Raw genomic sequence first — 20210 nt, 5'->3', positions numbered from 1 at the left:
TGTCTTAAGTTGTTCCACATTCTTTTTTAAAATAATCAATTGGTGGTTGTCCGGTCTTGAATTTTCTAAGTGTTGTTCCTCTGAATTCCCTATAAAATGGGCATGCATTAGGTGCTTTAATCACTTTCAATTTTGGTTGAAAGGAGTAAGTTCAGTAAGGGTCGTATTTGGTCCCGATTATAAAGTTCGATGTCACGAGACAACAAATGTTATAATTTGACTTAACTTTAGACATGTGTGAAAGTTAAATAGAACTATTTGTGTCAATGTTTAATTCTAACACGTTGATTTTTACATCCTAAAAAGGTCAAGATAAGAGATTCTTGAGACGTATAATAATATAATAAAACGCAGAAACGTAAATATTCAACAAAATGTGTTTCCCCTAGCTAGTCACTGTATTAGCTATAAATAAACTCATCATAAATACCACTGAGGACTAAATTTAGTATATACGCTCGACGCGCGTTTCGTCTACAAAACACCGACCGTGCAAGGGCTGTATAGCCAGTCAAGGTCGTTAAAAACTTCCATTTGTTGTCTACAAAAGACTCATCGGTGACGCTCGAATCCAAAAAAGTTAAAAATTAGGCCAAATAAAGTACGAAGTTGAAGAGCATTGAGGACCAATTTATTGTGATAATTTGGTCAATAAATTGAAATTTAAGTAAATTAAGAAAGGGACTAGTTTAGGACTTTACCCAACCTACTCCTTTAACTATCACAGTAATATGAGTTATTCCATCATTAATTTCTTGTTTAGTAAGCAATTCATATATTATTTACTGACCGATTTTATATAACATCTTTTGAAAATGAACCGTACTAGTGAAAAACTCAACCACTCACCTCTGACCTTATTTTTTTAGAAACAAACTCCATATAGCATACTCTGTTAGTTGATGGATTTACCTCGGTGTAACCCGGATTTATTTTTCTCTCAATCGATTTATGAATTTTGAACTTTTACTTACGTCCGTTCTTTTTGTTTTTGGTTATAGGTCAATAGTTTTGGGTCCTATGCTGTATCAATTTGCATTTACACTTCCGGAATAAACAAAACAAAAAGTTTAAAACTGTAACTTTCTTTTAAAACATGCTGACATTTTAGTCTTTTAAACTTTTAAACATGAAATATATAACTTTTAATGAAATCAGATTATGACTTCAATGATAGAATATTTTAAAATGGGTCGATTTAGGAAGATTGTGTTTTTAATTACAATTATAGCATTTGTTGGAATTTTTCTTTTATTTCAAACTGGAAATAAACAAAACACACGTAAAACCGATGTAGAGTCTATGTTTGTTGAAGAAAAATTTGATGAAAACGACTTGACTGAAGAAGAAAGAAAGCACAGGAACATGCTGAAAGCAGGAAAATTAAATATACCAGAACTTGGATTAAATTTTATAGAAAACATGGAACACAATAAAAAGGTGATTGAAACGAGAAATGTTGACTCTGCATCATCTTCCTTTAAATATAAGGCATTAGTTTCCTTTGAAAGGGAACAATGTCGCCTAAACTTTACACTTATAGGTGTTGACAAAGCTGAACTAAATTCAAAAATTTTGAGGGATGGCATGGGTTGGTCTTACATGCACACCCAATCCATGGCAGTATAATCAGTTCATGATTCATTGATTGTGGACATTATCTGGTAAAAGCAGAAGAACAGCAGATTTAAATATGCATAGGGTATGGACAGGGGTCCCAGACTCCCTCCTCCATACTTCTCCATCCCATATCCATGATATCCCTTACTCCAAGTTTTCCTTATATTATGAGAAGCAATTCAAAAGCCATGAAGATTTTACAAAATTTAAACAAATGACTGTTTTTATGGGCTTGTACATGCTGATGATGGTTTTTTTTTGCAGCAGAAAAGTTTTGGTGAAGAATGAGCATGATGAGTAACACGATTTTTATAAATGTATTTTTTTTAAAGAAACTCAAAGATCGATGCTGCCATGCATACAAATGTACATTTACAAAAATTAATTTAATGTACATATATACCGGTAAGTATGATATACATTTAATCATCATTTCCCATTGAAAGGTCATGTACAAATTTCACATTCACAGTTTATAATTGGTCAAGAGCTGCATATATATATATACATGATCACTTAATTTCATTTTTTTTTATGTTTCAGAAAGCTACCACAACACCTAAACCACCATTTAAGCCAGAATTGATGTTGATGAAAAATCCTCCGATATTTCTCACAAAGAATATGTCAGATGGAATGGTAGAAGAGAATTTTTTTAAGTAAGAAATACAGGCAGTGACAGGCCAAATATTGAATTATATTTTAGATTTGCTTCTACAATATGACTGATATTTACTGGAAATTTTGAAGCATTGACCAAGAATACATTGTATAAGTTTATCAGCAGTTGTTTAATTCAATTTTGACTTTCTTTGCAACAAATTTAAGCCAAACCAAGTATGATTTTTTTAGGAACACATCAAGTAATGAGTATTATTTTAAGGAGCACATAATTGACATGTTTTACTGAAAGATTTTTCCAAAAATATGTTTTAAGTTCAAAGATTACAAAGGAATAGTTAAAAAAAATGTGTTATTATTAAATATGTTGTTTTTGTTTCAGATACTTAGAAACGAAAGATGTAATATGTAAAAATGACGAGAGAGTAGGGTTTCAACATGATGGTGGATGGAATGTTTGTATGTCTCCTCCATTTGGATTTCATGAACCATGTATTGTGTACTCATTTGGGTAATTATTGTTTATATTATGAAAATTTGAAAAAAAAACAAGAATGCCGTGGTAAATAGTCATAAAAAAATACAAGGATAGACAACACATTGAAAGAAGTCAACAGAACAAAACAAGGGAAATGAAATATTGAGTAACACACATCCTACTAAAAAACAGAAATGAAGTCAGATACACTGATAATAAAAATTCCCACTGTACTTGTGGCATACACCATGGCATATTTTGATATCTTGAAATTCATTCAGTCAGAAAAGAAATGTTGAATCGGAAATCCACCACCTAATGATAAGTAATGCATGACAGAGTTATGGGACTTTAACCAACAACACAGAAAAGCTCATTTTAACACTGCTGTTTGCATTGTTGAGTAAAAGCTTCCTTTTGTTTTTTAAACTTTTAATGATTTGCATTTCCAAATTTTATAAGAATCTATAGTATATTTCTACAATATCTCCTTGTATATTGTTTAAAAAATTCATACAACAGGTCTGTAGTATTGTCACATTCAAGTTGCATTTATTAAGTATATTAAAAATAAGATGAGAAAGGCATGGTACTAGAACTGATTTTTTTTAATTGCATTCAGAATTCCAGGTGATATTTTTATATTATCTGATTTTGCAAGATTTTTCTATACAATTTGGACTGTTAGACTCTGAGTCTTATGTGAAAATATTTTCCTGTTTTATTTTCTTGTAATATCATTGAAAGATTATTCCTAAAATAAATAGAAATTTGAAAAGAATACACATTAAATTACTGAAAGAAACAATATCTATTTTTAAAAAAGAGTCTTTCTTTGTGAGATTGAAGAACTTTCATATGAATTAATGTATAAAATTATATATTTATAGAATAGGTAATGATTGGAGATTTGACAGAGTATCAGCCAGAATATATAACTGTACAGTTTATTCATTTGATCCTAGGTAAGACAACTACTTCTTGCTTCCAGATTATTCTAGAACATATATGTTTATATACTTGTTGGGTCATCTTTGCTAGCCAGGGATTAGAATCAAGTCTCCTTCTCTCCTCCATTGGCAGATTAAGGTAGAACTATGGATCCACAAGGTCATGATTTGCATTGGTCACAACTTTGTAACTTGCTGCGTCCAACTAAAAATTGAAAATTTTACAAAAGGTAAATAAACAATTACCATGTGTTGATTGGCAATAAGTCTTTACCCCCAAAACATAAGACCATATTTAGTGACAATTTTAAAGTTCAAAATCAACTAAGGCCACGGTTTTTTAATTTGTTGGTTTACGGATTTTCCCCATGAAAAAGTCGGGTCGGTCAGTCGGGAAAAAAAAGAAAAAAAATATCTTTCAAGACAGAAAAAAAATGCAAAATAAATATACATTTCACCTTTATAACAAATTTTTTTTTATGCTATTTTGTCATCATTTCAAATTTTAGTTTGATGAAATATTCTTGCTCAGCTGTCATAAATATCGCATGACATTGTCTAATGATTTGCCGTAAAAAAAGGGGGGTGTTCACAGACAAAGACGAAATTAAATCGTCTTTCCACAAACAAGAAAAACAAATTCGTGTAGCTCTTAATCAATTCCAGAAAATTTGGTGAGTAATGATCTTCAAAAACGAAAACTGATAGTGAAAAAAATGTAAAAAACGTCTTACGAAATAAGTTTCAACACACATGTCAAAAACGTAATAGACTCGTCCACGGAAAAACGAGAATATCGGGTTAATCTAGTGTCATGCATTCCCGTTTTTAATCCAAATGAACGATATTTTTTTTTATTATCCAAGAAACAAGAAAATTCTAACAGACTGATGACAAATAAGGGAAACAAACTTATTGTGTAATGGGTTTTAAACACAGATTTCGTTCCGCAAAAGTATTTGCGTAAACGACATTTCAAGGTCAGTTATAATTGATTTGTCTATTTTTAGAAACATAAACTGGAAGTTTTATTTTTTCACAACAAAATGTTATCAATTTTGTTAGTGATTCATGCATTTAATTTCATAAAAAAAGAAGAATTTAATTATTTTTCAGGGATAATGTATTTGTTTGGGTCAGCGGGAATAAAAAAGCATGAAAAGTCAATTTTATTTTTATTCTAGGAATCGGCAAAATCGGGTCGGCGGATCCGTAAATCAACAAATTAAAAAATCCTGGCCTAATATAAATAAAAATTACCATGTGTTGAAAGAGCAACAAGACTTTCCCCCCAAAAGAGAGGATGATATTTAGTTCTCTAACTTAAGTAAGCCACAACCAAATGTTATGAAACTTATACACATACTAATTAACACAAAATACAGATCAAGTTTGAATTTTGGCGGGGATACTTGAACTGTTCTAGAGTTTTGCTCCTTTTTGGAAAAAATACAAAATTGCTATTTTCTGTTCTTGAAGTTTGTCTCAATTAAATGTTATGAGACTTGTACACAATGCTTATTATCACAAAACACAGATCAAGTTTGGTATTTCCTTGAGGAACATTTATATTTTTCATGTAATATATTAGTTTAAACATATTTATTTATAGTGGATTGGGAAACAAGTTTTGCAACTTATATTAATCCCTTTCCACTTTGCGGGTGCGAGTGCTGCCTTGTAGCGGCATTAGCCTACTCTTTTTCGAAATCTACAAGGGTGTCTTTAATGTGCAAGAGATGTGGCTATCTCTTAACACGGGTCAGCCATTTATCGTCCCTTCCCGACGGACTATCATCATTTCCTCAAGACCATACTCGCAGATGGTGTCAAGGGAGAGCCGAGAATTGAGTTCCTGAAATTTTCATCCCAAACGGGAATCGAACCAGGAACCTTTGTGTTAGTAGTCCGATGCACTAACCACTACACCACGGCTCTCTGTAATATATTGATAGAACATTACTGTTTATTTACCACAGTTCAAGTTTGAAATTTAGGGGCATGGGTTTAACCCTTCTAGAGTTGTGCCCCTTTATAAATGAAAAAATTGTAAAAAAATAGTTTCTGTTTTCTTATTTAAGTTTGCCTCAACCTAATGCTATGAAACTTACTTATACTCAATTCTTATTACCACACAATACAGATCAAGTTTGAATTTTGGTGGGGTCAATTTAACTATTCTTGAGTTATGCCCCTTTATAAAGTGAGGAAAACAATGCAATTTTTTTAATTTCCTTTCTCTCTATCTTTATTTTGACTCAACCAAATATATTGAAACTGTTACACAATGCTCATTAACACAATACACTGATCAAGTTGAGTTTTGGAGGTGAATTGTATCAAAATTATAAGAAACAACAAACAGTTTAAGTTCTGAAACATCTTGCTGACTTGTAAAATGACTTGCAATATATATGTTTGCAGTATACCAATACCAACTGAGAAATTACATCCCAGAATACACTTTGCACAAGTTGGAATTGCAGGGAGAAATAGTAAAGGAATAAAAACATTTTCAACTATACTGAGAGAACATGGTCATTCTGACGTAAGTAACATAACTAGTTATAATAGATTATTTGTTAACCTTGTCTTTTTATCTTCAAAACTTTAAATATGTATGTTATTATATACTTAAGTCCATATAATCACATAATTTTGTTTACCTGAAAAAAAAAAACCAATGAGTTCATTTTACTATTGACATCTATTGATCGACAATTAAGAGAGAAACCTTAAATAGCAAAAACCATAAGGCAAAATATCTAAAATCTACAAACAAGTCAATGTTGCTGTAACCTTTGATCAAATCTGTTTAGGAGTTACAGCCCTTGAATGATTTCTTTATTTTTTTTTTACTTACTTACATTTATTTATATATGGTGAACCAAAACCTGAAGTCAACCACATGAACTAGCAAATTTGTACTTCACTTTTTGATTTCATATGTAATACATGTATTGTGCTTTGATGGGGAAACATGTCGACCAGAATAAAAACTTACCTAGCTATAATAAAGACAACAACACCGATCAATTGCAATGCAGTAATTCGGTAATTGATGGGTGTGGTTGTCTTTATTATCATTTTATTTTCATTTAGAATAATTAAAATATCTAACTTGAATACATTAAATGTTTGTTTTGTAGACCGTGATTGACTACCTGAAGTTTGACATTGAATACATGGAATGGGCTGTACTAGAAAATCTACTGAGAGAGAAGTCATTTAAGAATGTAAAACAGATTGGTTTTGAAATTCATACAAATGAATTTTATCAACATTTTAAGAAGCTCAAAGATGTAAAATTCAATTCAGGAAAAGACGACTTTCTTTATATGTACCATACAATTAGAAAGTTAGAAGATTATAATTTCCGACAATTTAATTATAGATTAAACCCTTTTGGAGAGTATGGTTCTCCTATCACTAGGAAGAAAAGGTCTTGTTGTTATGAATTACATTTTTTGAATATGAATTTTGTGACACCAAATTACACAACAACTTTTGTATAATTAAGATGGAATAATTTTATGCTTTTTTCGATATTCAGAGTTAAGAATGTTGACAGTGATTGTGTTTGGCTTTTTTGCACTATATTTTTTTACTGAAGGAATACTGAATATTAAGAACACAAAACATAATCTTTTTAATGCTATGATCAATGTTTTTTGTCTTACATTTTCTACAGTTTTGTGCAATTTAAAGACTAAAATACACCTGTATAAAACATGGACAGATTTGTACCATCTAGTTTGTTATATTTTGTCACAAATGTTGAAAATAATTGTGACAGTAGAGTAAAAGTTGTAACTATTATGGATACATACAATTTTTATTTTGATATATTTTACAAGAAAAGATTGTGTAGAAAATATGTTTTACTATATATATTTTGAGGTGCATATTTTAATTAAGACGTTGGTGCCATATTTTTTTTTATGTTACAAACTAGAAATTTTTAAAGCTGCAAAAATAATTGTTATCAGGGTAATATGTTACAATTGTAAGTAAGTAAATTATTTATTATAGTGACATGTGTAAATTATGTACAGATTATAAACATATAATATATGATAAATAGTAATACACCCGGCCCAATGGACCTATAAGTCACCTCAAATAAAGTAAAACAATTATATCACGCTCAATCGTTCGTTGACGTAAGTAAATTTCAAAAATATATAGACATAAAAATATTTGTAAACAAAAATTTAAGCTTTAAATATGTAAAAAAATTAAGTGTTATATAACAACTGACGTCTGATATGAAATGCACGAACTATATATTTTGCTAATTTTCTTATGTGGAAAGACATTAAAAAGTTCAATTTGTCAGCATGATTCAAATCTGTGAAATTTTCCTCAATTAAAAGTTTACCAAAAAAGTTAACTCGACATTCAATATACAATGGACAATCAAACATAAAATGGAACTCAGTTTCAGTTTCTTGATTTTTACAAAATATACATAGTCTTTCTTCTACACTTTCGTTTGAGTATCTACCAGTTTCCACTCTTAATGGTAAAATTCCACTTCTAAATTGCGCTAAGTGTGACCGCTCAATTTTACTCAAGTTCAAATTCACATAATTTTCAGTTTCAAAGACTGTTTTAAAAAATTGTAAGATGCAACATTTGAGTTGAAACTAGTTAAGTCAGAAGAACCTGACATAACTATTTGACTAGTCTTAACCTCAAGAGTAAAATGTTGTATTAACAGTTAATAACAGGTTTGTTAAATGAGACTGGTATATTTAATGTTAAAAACATGTTTACTGTTTGAATGAATTGGAACTCATATTTCATAATGTTAAAAATTTATTTATTTTGAAATTACATGCTTAAGAAAGAACTGGTATATTTAATGTTAAAACATGTTTTCTGTTTGAATGAATTGGCATTCATATTTCATAATGTTAAAAATGAATTTATTTTGAAATTATGCTTAGGAAAGAAACAGGCCAAGTAAGATGAATGCATTTTAATTTCTCTATAATGGTTGATGTTAAGTGTTAATCTTTTACTAAACCGATTCTTTCATTTTCAAAAAAAAATTCAAAGAATTTATATTTAAATATCATTTTGGTATATCAAATTATGCAGAAAACAATTTTAAAGATAATCAGTATTAAATAAGTTTTTCTATTGCATGTTACAGTAAAAATAAAGATTTTATATTAAAATAATAAAGATAACCAGAATTTGGGATTAATTATTGAATTAAATACTACAACCAAAAGAAAATCTTGTATTAACAGGCTATTATTTAAACTTGGAATTATTTTTAATTATGGAATTTACAAAATTTCTTGTTCTTGAATTTATTTTTATAAATTCCATGTTTATTTGGTATTATATTGTTTTGAGTGGTTCAGAAACTCTCCATACACTGTATTTTGTATAGATAGTGTTGTGCGCGACACATTACATTCTATTGAAAATGCACTATCTTCTTTGTAATAGAAAGTGTTGTGTGCAGCACAGAACATTAAAGTACAGAATTAATATGGAATTTATTAAAAATTTCAAGCACAAGAAATTAGGCAAATTCCATAATTGAAAATAATTCCATTTTCAAATAATAGCCTGTTTATTGTAGTATTTGTGGTCTGCTTTAATTTAGTTTAACCATAAAGGTGCTATTGTAATTGATACCTACATGATCAGTCTTTCAATTAGAAATTGTTCATTAAATACTGTAAACCAACTAATTTTTTTAAACAAAAATTTTTCAGGACTTTCAGGTTTTGAAAAGTTCAGTGAAAATAAGTTTTCATGAATATGTAAAACTTGGAACTTTTCCTTATTTAACTACATCAAGAAAATTAAATCCCCTAACATTGGGCTAGAAAGGGCTAGAACTGAAATTAAGTATCTGTGAAAATAATTTGGTTTACAGTATATCTCTTGTGTTCATGGTTTAGTATTGTGTTAGTGAAAATATTTTGTTTAAATTCAAAGTGAGAATTATATGTAAAAACTGTTTTTTTTAAGTATATACAATACACGGACAGATTATATAGTGATTTTTTATTTTTAATTGAATGTCAACTTTTTATTTAATTAATGTTAACAATATAATGCATGCATATGTTACATTTAAAGACAATTCTAATATTTTTTTTCAAATGATTGTTTTATTAATATTTTATTTCATATCAAGTTTTAATGTATGGTTGTTTTATTAAATTAATTAATACATATCAAGAATTTTTAAACAGGTTTTTATTATTTTATTTTGATATATAATGTACTCAATTTTATTCAGATTTTTACTAACTTACTCAGATAAAAGAATGATGGATTTTAATTTGTTTACTTGTAGAATGTTATCTTCATGAAAATCTTAAATGAGATATATGCCTTATCAGTAATATTAAGTACATGTATTTCCCATTTTGTCTTCATTCTGTTCTAACAATTTGTAATTGTCAGTATTTTTAATTGTAAATATTTTATATTTGTCAGTATTTAATTGTTAATATTTTATATATTACAAATCTGTAGGTGATATGAGATACACTCATCAGTAACAGGTTGCGTTACAGATTTCTTTATTGACAGATTGCTCATTTTTGGAAAGGCTATGAAATGGGATTAAAAAAAACTCATTTTTTTCTCAAAATCTTGGATTTTGACAATCCAAACTTTAGACAACACAATTCTATTTGGCAGTTATTGTTGTTCTTTTTTATATCATAATTTGCATATGCCATATTTTATCTTGTCAATTTATGTCCCCAACCCCCTGTGTTGTGTAGGGGGGGACAGACATATCAGACAATATTTTGACAGAAAACATGGCATTGTGAGAGATAATGTGTGCTAACAGCATGGTTTTATCAGTTGCTGCCTCACTGATGTTTGTAAACATAATTTGCATAAACTAAACCCTAATTCTTTAATGAAAGAAATAAGGTACAAAATATTTTTTTCTTTGTGAAAGTATATGAATGAAATTAGAAGGGCAGAAGGCAATAAAAATCTCTTTTATGCCTCATTTGAATTAATTGTAAATAAAATGTCTACATTTCAAGAAGCTGTAGGACAGTATTGGACTTTAAAAATGTGGTTTATTGATTTAACAAATATTGAATAGAAGTAGAATGAGTATGTATGTCTATATTAGCAATATAATGTATAATGATTAGAATTAGGAGATAACTGCATTGTATTTTAAGCTCTGACAGCATCAATTGGGGATTTGATGGTCGCAAATTAAGTTTACTGGCGACGCGTTAGCGGAGACAGTAAACAGGTATTTGCGACCATCAAATCCCAAATTGATGCTGTTGGAGCTTAAAATACAATATTGTTATCTCCATTCTAATGAAACTGACAGAAAACAATGTTAAAACATGTATTTAAAATCTGTCATATGCCGTCTGTGCTTGTGCATATGTCCCATAGCAACAATTGTCAATTGATGCCATGTAAGAAAGTGACGTTATCCAATCAAAATGAACGTTACAAACGTTGTTGCATTAGAATGTCAATTATTTTTCATGCAAGTTTAATTAGTGTTTGTCCTATTATTCCTGCTGGAATTTGAAATGTCTCTGCATTTACTGCATATTTTTACTTTGTATAACTCTATCTTAATTTAAATTCTAATATTACTTTTTTTAGCATAATAAAAAAAAACACAGGGCTGCTAACATTCCAAGATAAATGATTGAAAACGGGTATTATTTTGCAGTTTTTTTTCAATTTTCAGATTATTTTTATCTTAATTTTGATAGTGACTGAGCTTGATGAATTTATTTTTTTATGTTTTTTTTGTCTTGTCTGCAATGAAAGTCTGAGACATAGGGATGCTAATCTAATGATATTGGTAAACTACTTGTATTAACCTTTGTATTTCAGGAGGAAGAAAATCGGGATATTTCATATATTCATAAAGGATGTCTAACTATTAAACTTTATTTCTTCAATTTTACATTTTTTTGCCATCTTATTTGAAAACTTAATTTTAAGAGTTTGCCACATTGTGCTGGATAGATAATTATATAAAGGAATAATTTTCTGCTATAATAGGCATGAACAATTTTGGTACACTGTTAACCTATTATATTCCTTACCAACTGAATTGTCCTTATAGTGGAATAAAAATAGCCTTCATAATTGGAATACATCTAAACTTCCTTGATCCTGAGGAATTTTGTTGGACAGTTATAATTAAGAATAAAATTTATTTTTTGTTTATTAAATTTTTACATTAATGACTTTTATAAGATGTTTTGAATTTTTTTGAGAGATTTTTTCTATTCACAAAATATAAACATAAAGATACCTTTTAATGATATGAGATTTTTTATCAAAGCTTTTATTGAAATAAAATATCATTACCTAAAACTCACTAGCAATATCCTTAAACTGTACTAAAATACACAATGCATAATTGTTTAAAATCTTGCATTTCGACACATGAACAAATCCAAATAATTTTTTTTAGAAACTATCTTTAAAACAAACAAAAGTTTAAAAGCATAACTTGAGGGTAGCATATATTACACCATTTAATTTTTAGAACATTATTTTTGGATTACCAAAAAATGATGTCAATGAGTTTTTATAAAATTTATTTGATTAATAAATTAAAAATAGTATTTTTCAAGATTTTTTTTTTATAAAGCATAATAGAATTAAAAAATAATTCATGGGGGCTTGAATATATCGTTATTTTACCACGGGTTGGCCCTTTATGACAAATATTTTACCCTGAGCGATAGCGAGGGGTAAAATATCGGCATAAAGGGACAACCCGTGGTAAAATCTAGATATATTCAAGCCCCCATAAATTATTTCGATTCTAATAGGACAAGTACGGCATTTTTTTGGATCGAAGCGCTCTAGGTGGAGGCTATTATTTGCCGTTCCCATAAATTAACGCACTTTTAGATTGGCGTAAAAGAAGGGAGCAATCAGAATAAGTGACATGCTCAAACTATTCACAAAACTTATTTAGATAGATTTGGATGAATTTTAATGATAACGTACCTATATGTCTTCTATGTAATTAAAAAAAAATGGGCTTATACCACATTTTAGCATTGTTTGTTTGCGTTTCCTTGTTGTGATGATTTTTGGTATCAAAAATAGTATCCCGTAAAACACTTAAATTATAACGTCATCATTCTATGACATGGGGTACTTCATTCATAAAAAAAACATATGACGTGGGAGTATGATCGGAACAGCCAATGCAATATATTCATATTTTACCACGGGTGTGTACTCAGAGCGTTTGAAGGACGTCATGTTAGAATAAGAACATTAAATTAGATTATGACAAATTTTGTCATTCCAGATGTTTAACAAAAAATCATAATTTCAATTTTCAAACAAATGATTGTTTGATGATTTGTAGTTATAAGTTTTGAGATAAAAATAAAACAACATGTATATCTTTAAATGATTACAATTTAGAACCTTGCATTTATATTTTTTCTCTTTGCTTATGTGTATTATGATAGACTAAATCACCAAAATCTATATTTTTTTTTGTAATAACTACCCCAAAAAGTTGATTTTGAAATTTATAACTCATATACACTGTTGTAAAACATTAAAGAAATATGAAATTTTATAAAATAAATTCTTAAAAATGAGAAAATAAAATTAACTTTGATTTGTACTATTCGGTATGCAAGTGTTTATGAATGTATTTTTACCTTGTGAGAAATAACCTATATCGTTTATAATTACACATGTAAATGGATTGTTATCTTTTAAGAAATACAGAATTTAAATAGCAAAACAAGTGTTTTCTTTTTATATTGCATTTAATTTTACAAGGAATTATTGCAAAGTGAATAAAACCATTCCCCAGATCAGCACCTGTTCATTTAGGCATCTAATTTTTTGCAACATGAATTGACCCACTGAATTATTACAATATATACTATTCTCTGTGGAGTTAATTCAGAAGGAACTTTAAAGTTATTCTTGAAAAACCAATCATTCTTTGATTGTTTTGGCTGCGCAAAAAAGATAAACTCTAAATTGTGAAACACTGTACTAATTGATGAGTAATGACACATAAAAACTGCATGTGATATTGTATTTACTCAATATCATCAAAATAGTTTCGATTGTTATAATACACAATAACATGTAGTCTGCTGTATGGTGGGTTACTAGATTTTATGAGGGAAATGTCAACTGTATTGCCTTAACCAACATATAACTGTCCTAATTAAATATAATACCAATATAATAATTAGAGGCTGTAGAAATGACCTTGTTCTAGTTTCCAAGATAAAAACCGAAAAATGGGAAAATTCATTATCCTTTTTCTTTTGTCAGTTGACTGTGAAATTAGGATAAAAACTCTAATTTGGCATTCAAATTAGAATGATCATATCATAGCACACATGTGTACAAAGTTTCAAGTTGATTGGACTTCAACTTCATAAAAAAACTACCTCGACCAAAATCTTTCAACATGAAACAGGAGAGAAGGCCAAAAGAACGGACGCACAGACCAGAAAACATAATGCCCCTCTACTATCATAGGTGAGGTATACAGATATATATATATATATATTGGTATCTTTGATAAGTTCATTCTTACTATTAATTGAGGTATTTGATTATGAGCTATCAAGTTGGTCCACATTGAGGTCCAAAGGGTTTCGAAATGTAACTTTTGTTTGATTTCACCAATAATTGAATTCTTGCGATTTTTTGATATTATATACTGAATCTAATCATATAATTATATTTCGAATATTTGATATAGGAAGATGTGGGGTGAGTGCTAATTAGACAACTCTCCATCGAAATAACAATTTAAAAAAAGTAAAACATTATAGGTCAAAGTAAGGCCTTCAACACGGAGCCTTGGCTCACACCGAACAACAACCTTCAAAGGGCCCCAAAATTACTAGTGTAAACCATTCAAACGGGAAAACCAACGGTATAATCTATATAAAAAAACGGGAAACGAGAAACACGTATATATTACATTAACAAACGCCAACTACTGTACATTAGATTCTTGACCTAGGACAAATGCAAACATTTGCAGCGGGATTAAACATTTTAATGAATCCAAACCTTCTCCCTTTTTCTGAAACAATAGCATAACATCACAACATAGAAAAACACACGATAAAATATCAATTGGCAGATTTAACTGAATCAAAAAACGTAAATAATACACAATGAACGAATAAATTTGATCTGCGATATCTGAATGCAAATGCACAGTTAATAAAATATTAGAGACAAACATTCAAGGCCAAAAAGCAAACAAACAAGTCCAAACAAAGCCATGGCAAGACACCACTGAGAAATATTTAACCCTTCGAAAATACTGATCAATATTCACTTTAGAAAAAAAAACGGGTTTAAAAAAAAAATAATTTAAATCTTGAAGTTTTATTATTAGTCCACTATGAGATTATGTCAAAATTCTAATTTTTCAGATCCAAGACCACATTCAGTTTGTGTCACAATCCTATGCTGTGACAAATATTTAATCAATCCAAATTCAAAGCTGTATCAAGCTTGAATGTTGTGTTTATTCTTGCCCCCAACTATTCAGAGTTCAATCTCTGCAGTTGCACTTGTTTTATTAAGTGTTGGTAGATTTGTTTTCATGACTGCAACATGGATGAGCCAGTATGGAAATTCGATCGAAACAATTACTGGATAAATATTTCTGTTTTAGTGATTATTCGATTGTGATAATGACAAATATATTTTTACTCAAAAAACATGTTTAACCCCGCTGCATTTTCGCGTCTGTCCAAAGTCAAGAGCCTCCGGTCTATGTTAGTCTTTTATGATTTTAATTTTAGTTTCTTTTATATATTTCGGAGTTTAGTATGACGCCCATTATCACTGAACTGGTATACATGTTTGTCAAGAGGCCAGTTGAATGACGCCTCCGGGTTCGGGATTTTCTCGCTGCATCGAAGTCCAATTGGTGGCCTTCGGCTGTTGTCTGCTCTATGGTCGGGTTGTTGTCTCGCTTACACATTCCCAATTTCCATTCTCAATTTTAAATAGTGAATGAAGGGTATGCTTTCCATGTCATAGTAGAGTTAATACACGGAACCATGCATGATTTGAAACCATTTAAAGGTCACGATATTTTACTAAATTTATCCAAGGATGAAAACAAAGACGTCAGAGAGTTATATATATTGTTCAACTGGTTTCATAAAATTTAATATGTTTAAATAATATACCGTCCTTGAACTGAAAAGAATATCAATGGTGCTATTTCAAATATACAGAGCTTTTTTATTTAATATATCCGTGACCCGTATAATTCATTAGGAGTATTCACATATAAAGAATATTTCAGATTAAGTTCGAAAATAAGAACATGTTATAATTCCCTAGACTTTAAAATAAGTCAGAATATTCTATCGAAATATTTTAACAATCATCGCCAATACATCTAAATCTTGGCTGGGTCAAGATTTTGCAAAGGCTATACATATGTTTTATATTAAAACCCTTTCATCAAGATTCGAGGTTTTTTTCAAAATATATTATCAAATGATTTTACTGATCATTTACATTTCTTAGCATAACATGACAAAGTATCAAACAAATATTTTGTTATATATTACCATAAATGTCTTTTTAAGACCTATAACTCCCCAAAGTTCTTAATCCCGACCTGCATAATGTAGACAGGAACGCTTAATCATTAAGAAATTGTCTTTAAAGTACATAAGTTGAATTTGATTTTTAGTATTTTTGGATTAAAGTCATAGAAACGAGTTTCAGTTAATGCTAAGGAAACTATGTAACCAGTGCATTGATATTTACCATGACACTATCAAACTGGGACGAAAGGGACAGTCAACCTCACAGATCGAAAATAAGATGACAACGACGTAGCTAATAAAGAAAATGACAAACAGACAAATAATGGTACACAAGACAACATAGAAAACTAAAGGTGCTACATGGATGAGCCAGTAGAGAACTTCGATCGTAACAGTTATTTGATAAATATTTCTGTTTACGTGTTTATCAGAATGTGATTCTTATACATGTTATAGTAATAAAAACACAATTTTTCCTTTGGTATTTTTTAATTACTTTACTGTTTTAAATCCATTCAGTTTGCAAAAATGCTTTGTGTTTTCCGTGTCATAGATAGCTTTAAATTTCTTTTAACCTTGTATACCCGAAATTTCATACTTTTAAAAGACAAACAGTTTGATTAGTGTTGATACTGTATGTGAAAACATGCTTGATTTGGGACCAACAATTGAATGGTTTAGTCTAAGGTTTGATCAATTGATTACTTAACTTTTAAAAAGGGTAAGCCACATTGCAAATTTCAACCAAGGATGAACAGAATAACGAGAGATCGAGTTATACATAATGTTAAACTGGTTTCATAACATTTAAAATGTTTAACGTAGGTTCCGTCCTTGAACTTAGCAGAATTACAATGACGCTATTCCAAATATATAGAGCTTTTTCATTAAATAACATATATTTGACCCATACAATTCATTAGGAGTATTAATATACAAAGAATACTTTAAATTAGGTATAAAAATAAGTACATATTAATAATCTACTTGACCAGAGACATATACATAAAGGCTACAGTTGTATACTTATGTTCAAATTAAGCTCATAAATCGATAGACAAAAAAAAAATCCGGGTCACAAACCAAAACCGATGGAAACCCATTAAATACAAGAAAATGACGACACAACATAAAAATGTAACACACACAGAAACGAACTAAGCATTAGACATAATCCGATGCGAATAACAAGTATAACATCAAAACTAAATACATGAATTTGAGATAGAAAAGTACCGTGAAAAGTCTTATAATAATGTTAATTCACACTCAAATATAAGACGTATTATATATGTCTTTGCCTAGATGTTAAGGCAAAATGTTCAATCGAAATTACTTGTTGTTAACAATTTATCATCAATACATCTATAGTTGCAAATATAAATATTTCCGACATTCACGTCGAACTTCATTTTTTCCAAAGAAATAATCAATCTTTGTTCAGAAAGAGTTGAGCAAGTAGCTGGTGACTGCGGCATTTCTTTCAGTTGTCTAACAGTTTATAGACATTTACTATTCAAAGATTCTAAGATTATGATTTGGTTTTGCAGACATGTGTTTCGTCAAAATAAGACTTCTCAGCGTCGTGACCCAAAACAACCAGATTTTTTCAAGAATGGCATTGCGGACAAAAAGTTTTCGGAAAGTTGTATCAAATACGATAGAGACAAAACAATCATTGAAATCTAGAAATATGTTATAATTAACATGGATAATGTTAAGACAGAGACATATTTCTTGTCGAAACCACGAATTTTCACACTGTATCATAAATGGACAGAAATTATTGTAAATATAATGCTACTGTAGCACTAACAAGATGTTCTTGTAGGACGTTAAAAACCATATATTTGCAATCCTGAGGTGTTTTACATGGGAAACTATATGAGCAAAGGGTCTTGACTATAGATACAAGCAAATCGACATATGAAGGTAAAATGTGTTTTGTAAGTAATTTTTCCTCAATCCGTAATTGCGATCTGTTGAATCATTATAAATTAACTCATCATAGACACCAGGATCGAAATTTTATATGAGCCAGACCACGCGTTTCAACTTGAAAAGACTCATCAATGACACTGGAATCAAAATATGATAAAAAGGCAAAAGTTGAATAGATACAATGAAAATACGAGAAGATAGGGGTTTCAGAAACAATAAGAAATCTTGCACAATTACAATAAACTCACCATAGATACAAGGAATGCAATTTTGTATTTACGTCAGAGACGCGTTTCGTTTACAAAAGACTCATCAGTGACACTTGAATAAAGAAAGATTAAAAGACCAAAATTAAGTACAAGGTTGAAGAGCATTGAGGATCAAAGACATCCTAAAAGTTTTGCCAAATACAGCTAATTCCAAATGAATGTCGCAAACGATTATAGTACAATATGATATAATATTTATTACATGTCTCTGCTTTTATAATTAAAATTATTGCTAATGTCATACAATTGTTTGAATAGCTAGCATTTCCTTTTGAGCATTGGACAATGTTGGATGGCCTTAAAATGATTACCCTAGGTGAATAAGAATTTATTGATATAGCTTATATCAGTTTCAAGTCGAGTTCAAACCTTAAATCGAGTCAACACCTCTCGGCTCTAATTAGAATACAGATCTCTGCATAATTTCGTTATACTCATGTTTAGTATATTAACTTAATCAGAGATCTATATTTTAATTAGATTGCACATCTAGGATTTATATGGAGTATCCCAACATGAAGACTTCCCTTGCTTTGTTGAACGCTATGTTCTGGTAATAACTGAATGAATATATGTATAAATAAAACAACAACCAAAAACTACCATATGCGGTTTGGGCTTCAAAAATAAGCGGACATGATAATGATTATCAAATCCCAGAAACATATGCAATCAAACGTACTTTCTGAAGAACAATAAAATAACAAGTTTTGAATGGGGAACCAATTTCATATTGTGAGAACATTCATTGTAATATGTATGTATGTGTAGAGAGGGGGCCTATACGAACTCTAAGCAATTTATTTATCTTGATATAATATTGAAAGGAATGTAGATGGTTGAGGTGTTAGTGTTAAGCACTTTTATTAGCAGAGGACAGGGATGATCACTTTGGACATGTATATTTAAATGAAAATTATCATTTTTTCAAGTGAAATAGGACAACGGTCAAGGACACTTTAAACATTTTTGTTTAAATCATTTAGTACGTTATTTGGTCCCATGTATATCATTATTTATTCTCAGGTTAAAACAAGATAGTAAATTAGCTGAACTCTTAGTACTCTCTAGTTCGATGGGAAAGATGCGTTCAAGTTACCAAATTTTGAATTATTCAATGAGAGATCTTCATCTATAAAGCCGTATGTAAAAATAAAGGATATTGCCTTTTACCTTTCTTCCTAAGATGTCAGTCTCATAATAATAAAATAAAAAGTCAGCAAGAAGAGGGGCACACTTGGTTCCCATTGGAATGCAGAAAGTCTGTTAAAAATGTCCTCCAAACGTATCAAATATACCGGTATTGTCAATCAATCATCTTGATGTTTCGTAGATAATTTTGTTTGAATCGGAGTGATTCTTTACAAAGAAGGATTTATCCCTTCCCAAGACAAGATTCTTGTTTCTACTTTGGCCATTCTTTTTTATGAAACATAGCAGTACCAACTCTTTCAATGCGTCTTTAGTTCACAGGAATACATGTTACCCTTCCTAGACATATTATCCAACTCCAAACTGATTATGTTGGCTGCTGCCTCAAAAAGTGTTCTGCGCATAGAACAGAAGCATTAAATATTATGTTTATACTTCACTTGAACTAGCCAGTGATCCATTCAAAAGCTTGAAGCAACTTTTCCAAAAACAAGACTACCATGGAGTTTAAGATTCTTTGGCTTTCAATCTCCCTTACCCAGTGAAGTGTGAATTCATTCATCCTGGTGGGTACTTATTTTAGTTGATAGATAGAAAATTGGTT

At 29.8% G+C, this 20210-nt stretch overlaps 1 protein-coding gene across 1 annotated transcript; it reads left to right on the top strand.

Moving 5' to 3' along the window:
• Positions 1–921: 921 nt before the first annotated feature.
• On the top strand, positions 922–7194 carry LOC134711520 (probable methyltransferase-like protein 24). The gene is made up of 6 exons (XM_063572151.1): positions 922–1440; positions 2164–2279; positions 2624–2752; positions 3610–3684; positions 6094–6217; positions 6819–7194. Exons 1-6 carry the CDS (start codon positions 1162–1164, stop codon positions 7182–7184), a joined length of 1089 nt encoding a protein of 362 aa, XP_063428221.1. The 5' UTR covers positions 922–1161; the 3' UTR covers positions 7185–7194.
• Positions 7195–20210: the final 13016 nt, after the last annotated feature.

The sequence above is a fragment of the Mytilus trossulus genome, chromosome 3, assembly GCF_036588685.1.
Source record: "Mytilus trossulus isolate FHL-02 chromosome 3, PNRI_Mtr1.1.1.hap1, whole genome shotgun sequence".
Taxonomy (NCBI): Eukaryota; Metazoa; Mollusca; class Bivalvia; order Mytilida; family Mytilidae; genus Mytilus; species Mytilus trossulus.
The sequence above is the reverse complement of the archived record's forward strand: the minus strand, read 5'-3'. Positions and strand labels throughout refer to the sequence as shown.

Bases quoted from the DNA above. Each gene is read 5' to 3' on its own strand.
- LOC134711520 (XM_063572151.1), top strand. From the start codon at position 1,162: ATGACTTCAATGATAGAATATTTTAAAATGGGTCGATTTAGGAAGATT. The intron at 2,753-3,609 runs GTAATTATTGTT...ATATATTTATAG, and splicing joins TGTATTGTGTACTCATTTGG to AATAGGTAATGATTGGAGAT. The intron at 3,685-6,093 runs GTAAGACAACTA...ATATGTTTGCAG, and splicing joins GTTTATTCATTTGATCCTAG to TATACCAATACCAACTGAGA.